We start from the raw sequence: 17,255 nt of genomic DNA on the forward strand, positions 1-17,255 counted from the left end.
ATATTTCCCTCCTTTTCCTGGCATATTTTTTCCCCCATTCCCAGTTCTCTCTGACCTTTTCCCAGGATATTTTCCCCCTCATTCCCGGTTCTCTCTGACTTTTCCTGGGATTTTTTCCCCCATTCCCAGGATATTTTTCCCCCCATTCCCGGTGCTCTCTGACCTTTTCCCAGGATATTTTTCCCCCATTCCCGGTGCTCTCTGACCTTTTCCTGGGATATTTCCCTCCTTTTCCCGGCATATTTTTTCCCCCATTCCCAGTTCTCTCTGACCTTTTCCCAGGATATTTTCCCCTCATTCCCGGTTCTCTCTGACTTTTCCTGGGATTTTTTCCCCCATTCCCAGGATATTTTTTCCCCCATTCCCGGTGCTCTCTGACCTTTTCCCAGGATAATTTTTCCCCCCATTCCCGGTGCTCTCTGACCTTTTCCTGGGATATTTCCCCCCTTTTCCCAGGATATTTTTTCCCCCCATTCCCGGTGCTCTCTGACCTTTTCCTGGGATATTTCCCCCCTTTTCCCGGGTATTTTTCCCCCCATTCCCGGTGCTCTCTGACTTTTCCCGGGATTTTCCCCGCTCCCGCTCCGCAGGCGCTCACCATGAGCGAGGACTCATGCCGCACCCGCAGCCAGAAGCGCGCCCTGGAGCGGGAATCGGAGCCGGACAATAAAAAACTCAGGATGGACAAAGGAATCCCGGGATCCGACCTCGGCGCCGAGGGCGACGCGAAAATCAGAGCGGATCCCGGGCCCGGGAAAATCCCGGGAATGCTGAAAAGTGGGGAGGTGAAAGCCACCATCAAAGTGGAGCTGCCGGCCGGGGACGAGCCCGTGGACATGAGCACGTCCAAAGGGTGAGCAGTCCCGGGAATTCCGGGAATTCCGGGAATTCGGGGGGTTTGGATCCCTTCTCGTCCCGGCTGGTATCGGGATGGGAGCTGGGGTTGAGGTTTTTTGGGAATCCGGCAGATTTTCCTTTGGAATGGTGGGAGGGTTGGGAAGAGAATCCTGGGAATGCTTCGGATGAGGAAGAGCCTAGAAGCTGATCCAGATTCCAGGGGATTTCCTTGGAGCTGCCGATGGAATTCCTGGAATTGTGGCAGCAGGAGGAGTTCGGGAGTTGGGAATTTCTCACTCCTTTATCCCGACCCAGCCAATCCCACTTTTCTGGCTCCAGGAAAAAGCTGGGAATGCTGCACCTGTGTCACTTCCATAGGGAATTCCCTGGATTTGGGGATTCCCGGGTTTGCTGTGCCCTCTAGAGGATGTTCCCAACCCTTTGGAATTTTCCCACTCCTGGAATTCCCACCCTGGGCCCTTTTCCCGGGCCTGGAATTCCTTGGAAAAGGGGCTGGGAAAAGGGGCAGGAAAAGAGCTGGGAAAGGGCTGGAGGAGGTTGGAAGCTGGAGATTGGAAGTTGGAGGTTGGAGGAGGTTGGAAAAGGCTGGAGGAGGTCAGAGGTTGGATGTTGGAGGTTGGATGTTGGAGGTTGGAGGTCAGAAGCGGGAAGTTGGAGGTTGGAGGAGGTTGGAAAAGGTTGGAAAAGGCTGGAGGAGGTTGGAGGTTGGAAGTTGGACGTTGGAGGCTGTTGGAAGCTGCGCTCCCGGCCCAGCTCCCCCCGAGCGTTTCCCGGCCCCGTTCCGCAGGGATTCCCGGCGGGAGCGCCGCGTTCCCTCCCCGGACGTCATCGTGCTGTCGGACAACGAGCCCTCGAGCCCCCGCGTGAACGGGCTGAGCCGCGCCGGCAGCCCCGAGCCCGGAGCGCCGGCACTGCTGGTGAGCGACCGGGAACAGCGGGATAACGGGATAACGGGGGAAATGGGGGAAAACGGGATGGGGAATGGGGAAAATGGGGTAAAACGGGATGGGGAATGGGGAAAATGGGGGAAAACGGGATTGGGAACAGGGAAAACGGGATTGGGAACAAGGAAAACGGGATTGGCAACAGGGGAGAATGGGGGGAAAAACGGGATGGGGATGGAATTCACCAGGTTTAGGTTGGAGAAACCTGGGTTTGTCCCAGATCCCAATCCCAGAGCCCAGATCTGAGGAAGAATCCCACATTTTCCCCTTGGAATTCCCGTTCGTTCCCAGTTATTTCTGACAGCCACCCCCAGTTCCCAATCCCAGCAGGGAATTCTCCTCATTTAACCTTTCCCACTTGCTTTAAATGAAAAAATCCCGCCTTTTCCCCTTGGAATTCCCGTTCGTTCCCAGTTATTTCTGACCCGGTTCCCAATCCCAGCCGGGAATTCTCCTCCTTTAACCTTTCCCGGTCGTTTTTGATGGAAAAATCCCAGATTTCCCCTGGGAATTCCCCCCCTGCTGCCCCAGCTGCCAGTCCCAGCCGGGAGTTCTCACGGTGCCCGTCTCTCTGCCGGGGTTTTCCCGGTTTTCCCGGGATTCCAGCGGAGCCCGGAGCAGCGGGAGCGCCTGATCAAGCAGCTGCAGGAGGAGCTGCGGCTGGAGGAGGCCAAACTGGTGCTGCTCAAGAAACTCCGGCAGAGCCAGAGCCAGAAGGAAACGCCGGCGGCCAAGGTGGGAATTCCCTTCTCCGAGGATTCCCAGCGCGTCTCCCGCGGCTTCCAAGTGCCCGATGTGGCTTTCCCTGGATCTTTAGCCTGTTTTCCCTGGAATTTTAGCCTTTTTTCCCTGGTTCTTTAGCCTTTTTTCCCCTGGATCTTTAGCCTTTTTTTTCCCTGGATTTTTAGCCTTTTTTTCCCTGGAATTCTAGTCTTTTTTCCCTGGATCTTTAGCCTTTTTTTCCCCTGGAATTTTAGTCTTTTTTTCCCTGGATCTTTAATTTTAGTCTTTTTTTTCCTGGATCTTTAGCCCTTTTTCCCTGGATTTTTAGCCTTTTTTTTTAGCCTTTTCCTGCTAATTCCTAAAGATTTTCCCAGGAATTCCCCAGGATTTTCCTGTGAATTCCCCCAGTTCCCAGGCGCGGGCAGAGCGGGAGCCGATCCCGAGGATTTTCCCCCCGGATTTTCCCCCCGGATTTTCCCCCCGGATTTTCCCCCCGGATTTTCCCCCCGGATTTCCCGCCTGTCGATCCCGGATCCCGGGCTCCTTCCCCGCTCTCTGTATTCCCGCTTTTCCAGCCTTTATCCCGCTCTTCTCTTTCCGCTTTTTTCCTTTTTCCAGCTTTCCTCGGGCCCCTCTGGAAGCGCTGCGGCCACGCCCCCGCCCTTGGTGCGGGGTCCTCAGGCTGTTCCCGCTGGGAAAACTTCCCTCCAGGTCAGTGGGAGCCGGGAGAAAACTGGGAAACATCCCGGGAAAAAACGGGAAAATCCCCGGGAAAAATCCCGGGAAAAGCTGCCAGGATTCCTCAGCTCCCACGGGGGTTTTCTTAGGGATAACGGGGCCCAGGGAAAGGTGGGATGGGATTTCCGGGGGTTCTTCCAGCTGGGATTCCTCCGGAAAACAGGGAATTCCTGAGGGAATTGCTGAGGGAATCCCAGGATTCAGGGTTGGAAAAATCCCATTCCAGGCTGAATTAAATCCTGGGAACCCTCAGGGAAGGAAAATCCCGGAATCCCTGGACAGCTGCCAATCATCCCCAGAATCCTTTGGAATTAGAACATTCCCAGTTTTCTTTTCCTCGGGATAACAGAACCCAAATTCCCAAACTGCTCCAGGACGAGGGATTCCCTCAGACCCGGGATTCCAGGCTTGAGGAAAGGGAGGGATCCGCTCTTTTTTAGGGGCAAATTCCCAAATCCAGGAATCTTTTCCTTGGGAACACTTCCAGAGGAACTGGAAAACCTTCAGGGGATCTCGGAGTTAATCCCAAAAATCCGATTTATCCCAAGGATCCCTACGGAATTTGGGGTGAATGAAGCAGGAATTGCAGAGGGAGGAGCTGAGGGATTCCCTGGGAATGGAACTGGAATTCCCAACATCCAAAATCCTGCGGGAAAGGGGAAAATTCCAGAGGCTGGGACGGAGGGAAAGGGGAAAACACCCAGACTGGGGTGCAGAGGAATCTTTGGAACTTTGGGAATATCCCGGCCCCGGCTCCAGGAGGGATTTGGAATCCCGGGAATCCTCGAGCAGCCGCTTTTCCAAACTCCTTCCACTCATTCCTGTCCCTCTTCCAGGATTTTTCTGGAACTTTTTCTTCCCTCCTCCCTTTTTTTCACTTTCTTTTCCTTGCCCTCTCCCAGGATTTTCCCTGAGGTTTTTCTTCCCCATTCCAAACATCTTTTCCCCATTTTCCTCCCATTTTTCCCTTCCTTCCTTTCCCTCTTCCCCGATTTCCCCAGACTTTTCCTTTCCCTGCACAAACCCCAGCGCTTCCATTCCCCACTCCCGCGTTTCCCGTTTTTCTGGCCTCCCCGGCATTCCCGAGCTCGGCTGAAGCCTTTTCCCTGTTTTCCAGCCCTCTTCCAGCCGCATTCCAGGCTCTGGAATTCCTCCCCCGCTGCTCCGGGGGGGCCAAGGCGCCGCCTCCAAGCTGGGGTCGCAGCAGAGCCCCCAGATCGTGATGCCGCCCTTGGTCCGAGGGGCCCAGGTGAGCTTCTCCAGCTTTTCCAGCTTCTCCAGCTTTTCCCGTTCCCATTCCATTAAAAAAATTGGGATTTCTCCCTCCGCTTGCTCCAAATATCCCAAGTTTTGTGTACTCCCCAAAAAGCGGGAATTTTTGAGTGTTTGTGGGTTTTTTGGGAGAGAGGGAAGAGGGGATGGGAGGAGATTCCTGCTTTTCCCTCTTTTTTTCCCTGGAATTATCCTTTGAATCACATTAATTCTGGGTTTAAGTGGTAAAATTCCCCCTTTTTCCCTCATTTTCTGGGCTTGGAGTAGAGCAGGAGGAGGGAACGGAAGCCGATCCCTGCCTTTTCCACGTTTTCCCCGCAAATCCAGTCAGAAACTCGGGAATCTGGGGCTGAATGCTCCAAGCACCTCACGCCCAGTGGTTTGGAGGGAAAGGGAAGAACATTCCCGGGTTCGTTTCCCTTCGTGCCCTGTTGATTCCCGCTGTGCTTTTCCGTGTTTTCCCAGCAAATCCACACGATCCGGCAGCACTCCGGCACGGGCCCGCCGCCGCTGCTGCTGGCGCCGCGCGCCTCCGTGCCCTCGGTGCAGATCCAGGGCCAGCGGATCATCCAGCAGGGCCTGATCCGCGTGGCCAACGTGCCCAACGCCAGCCTGCTCGTCAACATCCCGCAGGTGGGAACTCCCGGGAATTCCCATTGGGAATGGGCCGGGAGGGGTGGGGATGCCCAGTGTCAACATCCCGCAGGTGGGAATTCCCGGGAATTCCGAGGTCCTGAAGGGCTCTGCGGTGCCCTCGGCCCAGGCCGGCACTGCCCTGGGTGGCACCAGGAGCTCCCCAATTCCCACATGGAATCGTTCCCTGATTCCCAGTGATCCCACATGGATCCCATTCCCAATGATCCTATGGATCCCATTCCCTGATGTCTCCCCAGGCGTCCCCCACGTCCCTGAAGGGCTTGGCGCTGTCCTCGGCGCGGGCCGGCGCTGTCATGGGCGGCACCGAGAGTTCCCCAATTCCCACATGGAATCGTTCCCATCTCTCCCCAGGCGTCCCCCACGTCCCTGAAGGGCTCGGCAGCGGTGCCCCCGCAGGTGCCACAGCCCTGGGTGGCACTGAGAGTTCCCGAATTCCCACATGGAATTATTCCCCGATGTCTCTCCCCAGGCGTCCCCCATGTCCCTGAAGGGTTCGGCGCTGCCCCCGGCGCAGGCGGGCGCTGTCTTGGGTGGCACCAGGAGTTCCCCAATTCCCACTGATCCCATTCCAGTCTCTCCCCAGGCGTCCCCCACGTCCCTGAAGGGCTCTGTGCTGCCCTCAGCCCAGGCCGGCGCTGTCATGGGTGGCACCGAGAGTTGCCCAATTCCCACATGGAATCGTTCCCATCTCTCCCAAGGCGTCCCCCACGTCCCTGAAGGGCTCGGCAGCGGTGCCCCCGCAGGTGCCACAGCCCTGGGTGGCACTGAGAGTTCCCCAATTCCCACATGGAATCATTCCCATCTCTCCCCAGGCATCCCCCACATCCCTGAAGGGCTCGGCGGTGCCCCCGGCGCAGGCGGGCGCTGTCTTGGGTGGCACCGAGAGTTCCCCAATTCCCACACGGAATTATTCCCCGATGTCTCTCCCCAGGCGTCCCCCACGTCCCTGAAGGGCTCGGCGGTGCCCTCAGCCCAGGCCGGCGCTGTCCCCGCGGGCTCGGCGGCGCTGGCGGGCAGCGGCGACGCCCCGGGCAGCCGGCAGGCCGCCGCCAAGCTGGCGCTGCGCAAGCAGCTGGAGAAGACGCTGCTGGAGATCCCCCCGCCCAAACCGCCCGCGCCCGAGATGAACTTCCTGCCCAGCGCCGCCAACAACGAGTTCATTTACCTGGTGGGGCTGGAGGAGGTGGTGCAGAACCTGCTGGAGACTCAGGGTGAGCACGGGGAACGGCGAATCCGGGCTGTAAACCTGGCTGGGGTGGTGTAAACCTGGCTGGGGTGGTGTTAAACCTGGCTGGGGTGGTGTAAACCTGGCTGGGGTGGTGTAAAACTGACTGGGGTGGTGTAAAACTGACTGGGGTGGTGTAAACCTGGCTGGGGTCATTTAAACCTGACTGGAATCATTGAAACCTCAGAGAAATGCCAGGTGTAAACCTCCCAGAAATCATTTAAACCTCACGGGAATCATTGAAACCTCACAGGAATCATTGAAACATCAGGGGTGGCCACGCTGGGGCTGACCCGCCATGTTTGTCCCTCAGGGAAGGTGGCGGTGCCCAGTCCCAGGTGTTTGTCCCTCAGGGAAGGTGGCACTGAGTCAATCCCAGGAGTTTGTCCCTCAGGGAAGGTGGCACTGGGTCAATCCCAGGTGTTTGTCCCTCAGGGAAGGTGGCACTGGGTCAATCCCAGGAGTTTGTCCCTCAGGGAACGTGGCAGTGCCCAATCCCAGGAGTTTGTCCCTCACAAAGGCCCTACTGTGTCTGACCCGCCATGTTTGTCCCTCAGAGAAGGTGGCACTGGGTCAGTCCCAGGTGTTTGTCCCTCAGGGAAGGTGGCGGTGCCCAGTCCCAGGTGTTTGTCCCTCAGGGAAGGTGGCACTGGGTCAATCCCAGGTGTTTGTCCCTCAGGGAAGGTGGCGGTGCCCAATCCCAGGAGTTCGTCCCCTCACAAAGGCTGCACTGTGGCTTACCCGCCATGTTTGTCCCTCAGGGAAGGTGGCACTGGGTCAGTCCCAGGTGTTTGTCCCTCAGGGAAGGTGGCACTGGGTCAATCGCAGGAGTTTGTCCCTCAGGGAAGGTGGCGGTGCCCAGTCCCAGGAGTTCGTCCCCTCACAGAGGCCCCACTGTGGCTGACCCGCTGTTTGTCCCTCAGGGAAGGTGGCGGTGGCCGTGTCCTGCCGGGAGCCCTACCTGTGTGCCCAGTGCCACACGGACTTCACGTGCCGCTGGCGGGAGGAGAAGAACGGCACCATCATGTGCGAGACCTGCATGGCCTCCAACCAGAAGAAGGCCCTGAAGGCCGAGCACACGAACCGGCTCAAGGCCGCCTTCGTCAAGGCCCTGCAGCAGGAGCAGGAGATCGAGCAGAGGATCCTGCAGCAAACGGCTCCTCCCGGGCAGCCCAAGGCCGAGCCCGTGGGGCAGCACCACGCGCTCAAGCAGGTGAGGGCCCCCCCCGGCACATCCGGGCTTCCAGAGGGGAAAAGCGCCTGGAGTTGTCCCGAGGGTTGAGCTGTGGCTTGGGGAGTTCGTCCCTCAGGTTGGGTTTAGGGTTGGAGGTGTCCTGCCAGGCTCTAAAAGCCATCCAGTCCCAAATACCCAGTTCAGTCCCAGAGATCATCCAGTCCCAGAGATCATCCAAATCCCAGAGATCATCCAAATCCCAGAGATCATCCAGTCCCAGAGATCATCCAGTCCCAGAGATCATCCAAATCCCAGAAGTCATCCAAATCCCAGAAATCATCCAATCCCAGAGATCATCCAGTCCCAGAGATCATCCAGTCCAGCCCCCAGAAATCATACAGTCTCACAACTCATCCAGTCCATTCCAAGGCCTCCTCTGGACTCATTCCCAATGGGAAACGCTGCTCCAGAACATCAAACTGATCTAAATTCAATCCCATTTTTTTCTGCTTTTGCAATTCCTCATCCCACAACACAAACCCCAAAATCCCAACCCGATTTAGGTTTGACAGAACCCCTGAACTCATCCCATCCCGAAATTAAAAAACCCAAATCCTTGTGAAGACCCTTTGGAATTTTTTATCCCCCAAAACCGGCGCAGCATCCCAGATTTTGGGGTTTTTATTCCTTCCAGAGCTCCAGCCAGATGTCCCGAGGTGCCGGCGCTTCCCGAGGGGTCCTGCACGCCTTCAGCCCCTCGCCGAAGCTCCAGAGCTCCTCGGGCAGCGCCGCCCTCGGGAGCCGGCCCGGGAAACACGCGGAGAGATCCGGCAGCAAGGGCAGCGCGGGCGCCTGGAAGAAAAATCCCATCAACACAGGTACGGGATCCCGGGAAGCTGCTTTTCCTTGGGATCGCCACCCACAGTTCCCAGAACCTTCTCGTTTATCGGGATGAGTTTGCCACCAGATCCCGGCGGGATAATCCGTGTTTATATCCTGCTTTTCCACGTGGATTTGGCTTTATTTTGGCACTGTTTTCCCTCATTCCCGAGGCATTCCATGATTCCCGAGACCTCAAATCCTGATTTTTGATCCTAAACCTTTGTTTATTGGGAGGAGTTGGGAACCTGAGGCGCCAAATCCCAGCAGGATTATCCGTGTTTAAATCCTGCTTTTCCACATGGATTTGGCATTTTTTGGGCACTATTTTCCCTCATTCCCGAGGCATTCCATGATTCCAGAGACCTCAAATCCCAGTTTTTGGCCCAAAACCGGGATGAGTTTGAAACCTGAAGGTGCCAAATCCCAGCAGGATAATCTGTGTTTAAATCCTGCTTTTCCATGTGGATTTGGCTTTTTTTTGGCACTGTTTTCCCTCATTCCCGAGGCATTCTATAATTCCAGAGACCTCAAATCCTGATTTTTGACCCAAAACCGGGATGAGTTTGGAACCTGAAGGCGCCGGATCCCGCCGGGATAATTCGCATTTCAGATCCTGCTTTTCCATGTGTTTTAATGTCACTTTTCCCTAATTCCTGAGCTGTCCCAGGACTCCGTGACTCCAGAATTCCCTCTTTTCCTGCAGGTGGGGCCCTGCCCTTCGTCAGCCCCTCTCTGGCCGTGCACAAATCGGCCTCGGCCGTGGACCGGCAGCGCGAGTATCTCCTGGATATGATCCCGCCCCGCTCCATCCCACAGTCGGCCACGTGGAAATAATTCCCAAGGGAGAACTTTTCCAGGCTCTGCCATCCTTTCCTTGGGTTTTTGGGTTTTTTTTCTGTTTTTTTTTTCTACCACAATTCCGTGGAATCTGCTTTAATCCCAGCTGGATAACGCCCCAAGGCTTCCTAGGATGCGACACCACCACTCCTCATCCGTCCCTGCCGGGAGAAGCGACCGCGCTGGGGTGGCCGAATCCCGGCTCCGTTGGCTCCCAGATTTTTCATGGAAGCTGGCAGGGAAAGGGGGAAGAATTCCTTAGAAGAAGAAAAAAAAAAATTTTTTTTTTTTTTTTTTTTTTTTTTTTTTTGGCTTTTTCCGTGTTTAGTTTTGGAATTTTTTTGGCACCAGCACAAAAAACAAGACAAAAACAAAAAGGACTCAGCGACTCCTCTCTGCCTTCGCCGACGCCGAACGTTTCTGCCGGGAGCGCTCCGGAATTCCGGAATTTTGGGGCGTGGAGAGAGGAATTCCAGCCCCATCCTGCGTCCAGTGAGCCGACTTCGTGGCTGCTCCTTTTCCCTGCTCCTCCTCCAGCCGGGAAAGCAGGCGGCACGTCCCGATATTCCCAAAATTCCGACGATTCCGTGAAAAAGCCGCCGCAAACGAACGAGAAGTGCAAATTCCCGATGCCGGCTGAGAATGGCTTGGTTGGGTTTTTCCCCGCAGGGATCGGCCGGGAAGCGGGGATTGCTGCGGGAGATTCCCACTTCCCGTTTTCCTTGGATTCTGGGTGGAACGGACCTCGGAACCGTTGGAAGTTTTCCAGACCCTGCAGTTCCCGAGAGACACAAACCGCCCTGGTTCTTTCTCATCCCGCGAGTTTTGGGCCTTCCCGACGTTCCCAGAGACTCCAAAGCGAAACTTTTTTGGGAATTTTTTTTCTCCTTTGGGAGGGTTGGTTGGGTTTGTTTTGTTGTTTTTATTTTTTTCCTTTTCTGTTGTTGTTTTGAGGGATATTATTCCAAAATTTCTAGGAATTCCAGAAGCTGATGCAGGCAGGGAGGGTTGGGAGCCATTCCCGATTCCCACCGGGAATTCCGGCCGTTCCCAATCCTTCCCTCCGTGAGTTGAGTTCTTCCAGGCATCCCAAGCATGCTCCTGTATCCATTTGGGATGGAATTTTCCATCTTTTTTTGGGGAATTCCAGAGGTTCAACCCAAAATCCATCCGTGGCCAGTTTGGTTTCATTTTGGTTTCTCATCCTCTTTTTTCCTTGGGCTTCTTCCCGAATTCCAGGCGAATCCAAGGGGCAGAATTCCAGGCCTTATTCCGGTGATAAGAATTCTTTGGGAAAATTTTGGGGAATTTTCTTGGGGAAATTATAAATATGTATAATCTAGAGATCTATATATTAAAACAAAAAAAAAAGGGGGGAAGAAAATTCAGGAAAAGCCGGATTTATTTTCTTAGGAATCGCTGAAGCCAAGAATTCCTTCGGGATCATCCCCTCGGATCCGAGTGACAGAACCTCTCCCTTTTCCTGCTTTTCCCGGCGTTTCGATATTTAGGGATTTAGCTTAGGAAAGAACCCCAAACCCGGCTCGTTTTCCAAACTGGGATTTGTGGGATAAAACCCCCGGAGTTCCCACCCGGATTTGGGGGTTTTCCGTAGGGATGTGAAGAGCTCAGGTGTTGGGAATTGGGTTGGAATTTTGGAATTTGGAGTTTTTCTTTTCATTCCAAGCTTGGATCGGGAGAGATGCTGCCAGGGGGACGACGTGGAATTCCTTAAAATTCCATTGGATTTCATGGAAAAGTTGCTGTTCCTTTCCCAGGTGGAATTTTTGGGGGGTTGGTTTGGGAGGATTTTCCTCTCCGGGTTTTTTTCCTCATGGATGCAAACGTTTGGAAAAAGTTTGTTTAAAAAATCCCAACAAAATTCCTCCGATTCAAATCCAATATTTGGGGGGGAGGGGAGGATCCTGGTTCGTTTATTCCCGGTGTTTGGATGATTCCTGAAAAAAAAAAACCAACAGGGAATGAAAGAGGAGCAGAAGGATTCAATGGGATAAAAACCAACGTCAAAACTTTTTGGATCCCAGCAGAATTCCCTTGGAAATTGGAATTTCAGCCAAGTCTGGATCGTCAGAGTAATCAGGAATGTTGGAATTGAAGGATTTGGAATTAAAAATCCAAACAAATCTCTGTGTCCAGCCTTCAGAATATTCCATCTCGATTCCTTTTTTTTTTTTTTTTTTTTTTTTAATGCAGAATTCGGGATAAATAAATTTTAAAAAAATTATTTGGGGGATGGGGGGAGATTTGTTTGGAAGGGGAGGGAAAATCCAGCAGGGAATGAGGTTGGAAAACCCAAAATCCAACCTGGAATGAGGCTGGAAAATCAAAATATTTTATGGGATGCGGCTGAAACTCGAAATTCCCGCCTGGAGCGCGACTCCTGGGATCCAGCCTGGTTCTGACGTGGTTTTTCCTGGAATGTTGCTGGGAATTGGGAGGATTTGTTTTATTCCATCCACGTTTCTGCCAAATTTGGGATCGATCTGGGAAAAGATTCCATGTTGGAACGCCGGAACGGTTTTTCCTTCGGAGTCCCCGTCCCATGATCCGGTGGGGGTTTCTTGGGATTGGGATGGTTCAGGTTCAAAGCTGTTCCAGCTCTTCAATACAGATTTTCCAAACCTCTTCCCGGTCTCCTTTTTCCAGGAAAAATAAACCCACAAAAAACGGGAAAAATGGGGAAAAAAAAAAATCTCAAACGGAAAATTCCCGTGGTGGAATTCTGCCCTGGAAGGGAAATGTTTGGGAATGGTGGAGGAGGGGGAATTCGGGAACAAATCCTGGGTTCATTCCTGGTGCTGGATCCCCTTTGGAATCCGGGATTCTCTGAGGGCTTTTCCCTTTGGGATTCCTGAATCCCTGAGATCTGTTGGATCACCTCTGGAATTCCAGAATCCCTGAGGACTTTTGGATCCCCTTTGGAATCCTGGAGTCCCTGGGATCTGTTGGATCCCCCTTGGGGTTCCTGAATCCCGAGGTCTTTGGGATTCCCAAATCCTTGAGGCTTTTGGAATTGAGGAATTCCTGAGGCCCTTGAATCCCCTCTGACATTCCCAAATCCCAGAGATCTCTTGGATCCGTGGGAAAACCACCCAACCCTCGACTCCCCCAGCTCCCTCGGGATCCTCGGGGATTTTCCCGCTCTTCCCGAGCACCAGCTGTTCCGGGAGGCTCCGGCTCCGGGGGTCCCTAAAGCCATAAAATTCCCGCCGGGATTTGGGATTTTCCGGGGCGCCGAGGAGGCGCCGTTGTACTTTAGAGTTTAGCGACTTGTGAAATAAAGGAAAGAAAACTCCCGGATTTTCATGGGAAGACTCCCGCGGTGGAATTGGGGAGCCGTGTGGTTTTTCTTGGATTTCGTTCCCGACGGTCGGGATTTGGATTTTTGCCGATGGGGGAAGAAAAAGGGGTTGGAATTTTTTTCTATCCCAGGCTCTTCTTCCTCAGCGTTCCCAGCTCGGGAAAAAAAGTGATTTCCTGAGTTTTTTATATCCCAGGGATTCCTGCGCCTGCCATTCCTGAGGAAAACACAGGAAATCCAAAATTCCAGCGGATTCAGGATTGGGTTTTATTATTTATTAATTATTAATAACTGGAATGATTCCTTTGCCTCTGGATTCTCCCAGCCGATTATCCCTTTTTTGGGGGAAGAATTGGAATTGAATTCCCAAAGTTCAATCCCAGATGGAAAACTGGGAATTCAGGCTGCAGGGGGGGGTGAAATGGAGGAAAGTTTAGGAGATTTTGAACAAAAACCCCAAATTTGGCTAATTTTTTCCTTTCCTTTAGGAATGAGATTTTTTTTTTCCCCCTTGGATTTGTTGTGACTCAAAATATTCTGGAATAAATCCCAAACTTTAATAATTCCCACCGATCCCACCAGCAGAAGGATCTGAAACTTATAATGGATAAATGATAACGAATGGATAATTAATTGGGGGGCTGGAATTGGAATGACAATAAATGGAGACGTTCCTGGTTCTGCCTGCCATTCCCGGGATTTGGGCTCAGGATTCATCCCGGGATCGAAGCCGGACCCGCGCCGTCCCCGGCCCCACCTGTGCCATCGCCCCTTTAAGCGCGCGTTGCCCCTTTAAGGGCGGCCCCACCCCTCACGTGGCCGCATCACGTGAGTTTCCCGCGCGCGGGAACTGGGCGGGCGGGCGTCGCGGCGTGGTGACGTCATCGAGCAGCGCCGCGATGGCGGCGCCGAAGGTGAAGCAGGACATGGCCCCGCCGGGCGGCTACGGCCCCATCGACTACAAGCGGCACCTCCCGCGCCGCGGCCTCTCGGGTGAGCCCGCGGGGAGCCGCGGAGGGGCCGGCGGGGGAAGGAGCGGGGCTCCGCGGGCTCTCCGTGGGCTCTCCGTGGGCGCCGCGCTGAGCGCTCCCCTCGCTCCCCTCAGGGTACAGCCTGTTCGCGCTCGGCATCGGGAGCCTCCTGCTGGGCTACTACACCCTGGTCAAGTGGAACCGCGAGCGCAGGTGACGCTCCGGGCATCCTCAGCCCGTTCCCGGTTGCCCCGGCGCATCCTGAGGGTCCCCGGAGCTCCCGGGACCCCTCAGTGACCCCGGGACCCCTCAGTGACCCGGGACCCCTCAGTGTCCCCAAAACCTCTCAGTGACCCCAGGACCCCTCAGTCACCCCAAAACCTCTCAGTGACCCCAGGACCCCTCAGTCACCCCGGGACCCCTCAGTGTCCCCAAAAGCTCTCAGTGACCCCAGGACATCTCACTGACCCCAGGACCCCTCAGTGACCCCGAGACCCCACAGTGACCCCAGGACCCCTCAGTGCCCCCCCGGGTCCCTCCAGAGCCCCCAAATCCTTCCAGGACCTTTCTGTCCTTTCCCAGTTTCCCCAGTTCCATTCCCAGTCCCTCCCAGTTCCCCCTTCCCAGTTCCCCCTTTCCTGTTCCCAGTCCTTCCCAGTTCCCCCAGTTCCCGTTCCCAGTCCCTCCCAGTTCCCATTCCCGTTCCCAGTTCTCCCAGTTCCCAGCTCCGTCCCGTTCCCCTCAGGCGGTTGCTGATCGAGGAGCTGGAGGCTCGGATCGCGCTGATGCCGCTGCTGCAGGCGGAGTCCGACCGCAGGTACGGGACGGGAATTCCTGGGACTGGGAATTCCCTGGGACTGGGAATTCCCTTGGGATTGGGAATTCCCTGGGACTGGGAATTCCCTTGGGATTGGGATCCCCCTTTGGGGCTGGGGTCCCTTTCCACTCCCTCCATCCCACAGAACTCTCCGGCTGCTGCGGCAGAACCTAGAGGAGGAGGCCAAGATCATGCGGGACGTTCCCGGCTGGAAGGTTCGGAATTCCCACCGGGAATTACGGCTGGGAGCGGGGAGGGGCTGCCCCTCTGTGATCCCACAGGATCCCAAAGGACTGGTGGGATCCAGACACCCATCCCAAGGGATTTGGGATCCCCTGGAAATCTGGGATCACTCCAGGCAGAATCCCTCTGGAATGTGGGGCAGTGCAGACCCCGCCCTGGAGCGGCTCTTCCTGCAATTCCTGCCCATTCCCAGTTCCCCCAGAGCCCATTCCCAGTTCCCCCAGAGCCCATTCCCAGTTCCCCCAGAGCCCATTCCCAGAGCCCATTCCCAGTTCCCCCAGTGCCCATTCCCAAGTTCACCCAGTGCAATTCCTGCTGCAGTTCCCATCTCTTCCCATCTCGATTCCCACATGATTCCCATTTTTCCCGTGGCGATTCCCATCACAATTCCCATCACAATTCCCGTCACGATTCCTGTCACAATTCCCTCACGATTCCCTCACGATTCCCTCACGATTCCCTCAGGATTCCCGTTTTTCCCGTGGCAATTCCCATCACGATTCCCTCACGATTCCCGTTTTTCCCGTGGCAATTCCCATCACGATTCCCGTCACGATTCCCGTCACGATTCCTGTCATGATTCCCTCACGATTCCCGTTTTTCCCGTGGTGATTCCCTCAGGATTCCCGTTTTTCCCGTGGCGATTCCCTCGGCATTCCCGTTTTTCCAGGTGGGGGAGTCGCGGTTCCACACGGATCGCTGGGTGCCCCCGACGCCGGACGAGCTCTACTTCCTGCGGCCGCCGGCCGAGCTGGACCACGAGAAGTTCGGGCTGCAGAGCTACGTCTGAAATCCCAGATCCCAGATCCCGCCTGCCCTGGTCCGGCTTTTCCCAAAACTTCCCCTCCTTTTCCTGTCGCTTTCCCGGCTGTTTGCTCCGTCCTGAGCTTGTTCCAGCTCCTGTTCAATGATAATGAATAAATTAATAAATAAAATAAATCTGTGTGGGATTGGGAACCGCCCCTGGGAATTGGGAACCGCTTTGGGATTGGGATCCCCCTTTTTGGGATTGGGATCCCCCTTTGGGATCTCCACTTTGGGATTGGGAACCCCCCCTTGGGATTGGGAACCCCCCCTTGGGATTGGGATCCCCCCTTTGGGATTGGGAGCCACGTGCCTCCTGCACCCTCCTCTCTCCCTGGATTTCCTGGGAATGCGGGCTGGGATCACGGGATGGAGGGGCCGTGTCCCTGTCCCCCGATCCCGGGGCTGCGGATCCCGCTGGAAAAGCACCGATTTGGGGGTGGGTTAACCCCAGAATTCCAGCACGGGTTGGAATTCCCGGGGTTGGGAATGACGGGCGGCGTTCCCGGGAGCGGGGCCGGGCCGGGAGCGGGGCGGGAGCACCGGAGCCGCCTCCCCCCGGGCGGCACCGCCCGGAGCAGCCCCGGCATTCCCAAAGGATCCGGTTCGCCCGGAGCAGCCCCGGCATTCCCAAAGGATCCGGTCCCACCGGGGCAGCCCCGGCATTCCCAAAGGATCCGGTTCGTCCGGAGCAGCCCCGGCATTCCCAAAGGATCCGGTTCGCCCGGAGCATCCCCGGCATTCCCAAAGCATCCGGTCCCACCGGAGCAGCCCCGGCATTCCCAAGGGATCCGGTCCCACCGGAGCAGCCCCGGCATTCCCAAAGGATCCAGAGCAGCCGGAGCCGCCGGTTCCGGTCCGGCCGGAGCCTCGGAAGCGCCGCCGTTCCCACCGGGGCCGGTCCGACCGGGGCATCCTCGGCATTCCCAAAGGATCCGGTCCCACCGGAGCAGCCCCGGCATTCCCAAGGGATCCGCTCCCGCCCCGGGTTCGGTTCCGTCCCCGCCATGAGCTCCGCGCCCTGCCCCTCCCGGGAGCCGCCCCGGTACCTCAGGTGAGCGCGGGGCCGCCCCGAGGAGCCCCGGCAGAACCGGGACCGGCCCGGTGCCGGTGCCGCGGGCGGAGCGGGACCTCCCCGGCGTCCCGGGAGCCGCCCCGGGCCGGTCCAATCCCCCGGGACCGGCGGGGTTCGGGACCCGCGGAGCCGCCGCTGGCGGAGCCAGCGCAGCCCGGGTCAGCGCTGCGGGAGAGGGAGAGGGACGGGGACAGAGGGACAGCGGGACACGGGGACAGCGGGACAGAGGGACAGAGGGACAGCGGGGACAGCGGGACACGCGGCGGGGCTGTGCCCGGGGGTAGCGGCGGAACGGGAACGGGGAATGGGACCGGGATCCGGGACTGGGATGTGGAACCGGGATGCGGAGAGGGGACACGGAGCTTGGAATAAAATGTCGGGAACTGGGATGCGGAACCGGCACGTGGATTGGGGATGTGGATCGGGAATGTGGGGCCGGGATGCGGAGCGTGGACGTGGATTGGGGATGCGAAGAGCGGACACGGAGCTGGGATAAAGTGTCGGGAACTGGGAGCTGGGACGTGGATCGGGGATGTGGGGCCGGGATGCAGAGCCGGGATCGGGGATGTGGGGCCGGGATGCAGAGCCGGGATCGGGGATGTGGGGCCGGGATGCAGAGCTGGGATGTGGATCGGGGATATGGGGCCGGGATGCAGAGCCGGGATCGGGGATGTGGGGCCGGGATGCAGAGCCGGGATCGGGGATATGGGGCC

At 56.4% G+C, this 17,255-nt stretch overlaps 2 protein-coding genes across 3 annotated transcripts; both read left to right on the plus strand.

Moving 5' to 3' along the window:
• Nucleotides 1-524: 524 nt before the first annotated feature.
• LOC120748239 (transcriptional repressor p66-alpha-like) lies at nucleotides 525-11,957 on the plus strand. 2 transcript variants are annotated; one of them, XM_040054352.2, is made up of 10 exons: nucleotides 525-853; nucleotides 1,646-1,775; nucleotides 2,409-2,537; nucleotides 3,144-3,236; nucleotides 4,381-4,512; nucleotides 5,001-5,168; nucleotides 6,124-6,403; nucleotides 7,341-7,630; nucleotides 8,286-8,469; nucleotides 9,177-11,957. In XM_040054352.2, the coding sequence occupies exons 1-10, from the start codon at nucleotides 600-602 to the stop codon at nucleotides 9,305-9,307; spliced, it is 1,791 nt and encodes a 596-aa protein (XP_039910286.1). In that variant the 5' UTR covers nucleotides 525-599; the 3' UTR covers nucleotides 9,308-11,957. The 2 variants fall into 2 exon arrangements, with proteins under 2 accessions (XP_039910286.1, XP_039910285.1); XM_040054351.2 differs by lacking the exon at nucleotides 3,144-3,236.
• Nucleotides 11,958-13,490: 1,533 nt separating this feature from the next.
• Nucleotides 13,491-15,620, plus strand: LOC120748237 (NADH dehydrogenase [ubiquinone] 1 alpha subcomplex subunit 13-like). The gene is made up of 5 exons (XM_040054348.2): nucleotides 13,491-13,625; nucleotides 13,738-13,816; nucleotides 14,349-14,420; nucleotides 14,566-14,635; nucleotides 15,334-15,620. The coding sequence occupies exons 1-5, from the start codon at nucleotides 13,532-13,534 to the stop codon at nucleotides 15,451-15,453; spliced, it is 435 nt and encodes a 144-aa protein (XP_039910282.1). The 5' UTR covers nucleotides 13,491-13,531; the 3' UTR covers nucleotides 15,454-15,620.
• The last annotated feature ends 1,635 nt before the right edge of the window (nucleotides 15,621-17,255 follow it).

The sequence above is a fragment of the Hirundo rustica genome, unplaced genomic scaffold (assembly GCF_015227805.2).
Source record: "Hirundo rustica isolate bHirRus1 unplaced genomic scaffold, bHirRus1.pri.v3 unplaced_BUSCO_264645at7742, whole genome shotgun sequence".
In the NCBI taxonomy this organism is placed as follows: domain Eukaryota; kingdom Metazoa; phylum Chordata; class Aves; order Passeriformes; family Hirundinidae; genus Hirundo; species Hirundo rustica.

Bases quoted from the DNA above. Each gene is read 5' to 3' on its own strand.
- LOC120748239 (XM_040054352.2), top strand. From the start codon at position 600: ATGAGCGAGGACTCATGCCGCACCCGCAGCCAGAAGCGCGCCCTGGAG. The intron at 4,513-5,000 runs GTGAGCTTCTCC...GTGTTTTCCCAG, and splicing joins CCTTGGTCCGAGGGGCCCAG to CAAATCCACACGATCCGGCA. The intron at 5,169-6,123 runs GTGGGAACTCCC...GTCTCTCCCCAG, and splicing joins TGCTCGTCAACATCCCGCAG to GCGTCCCCCACGTCCCTGAA.
- LOC120748237 (XM_040054348.2), top strand. From the start codon at position 13,532: ATGGCGGCGCCGAAGGTGAAGCAGGACATGGCCCCGCCGGGCGGCTAC. The intron at 13,626-13,737 runs GTGAGCCCGCGG...CGCTCCCCTCAG, and splicing joins CCCGCGCCGCGGCCTCTCGG to GGTACAGCCTGTTCGCGCTC. The intron at 13,817-14,348 runs GTGACGCTCCGG...CGTTCCCCTCAG, and splicing joins AAGTGGAACCGCGAGCGCAG to GCGGTTGCTGATCGAGGAGC.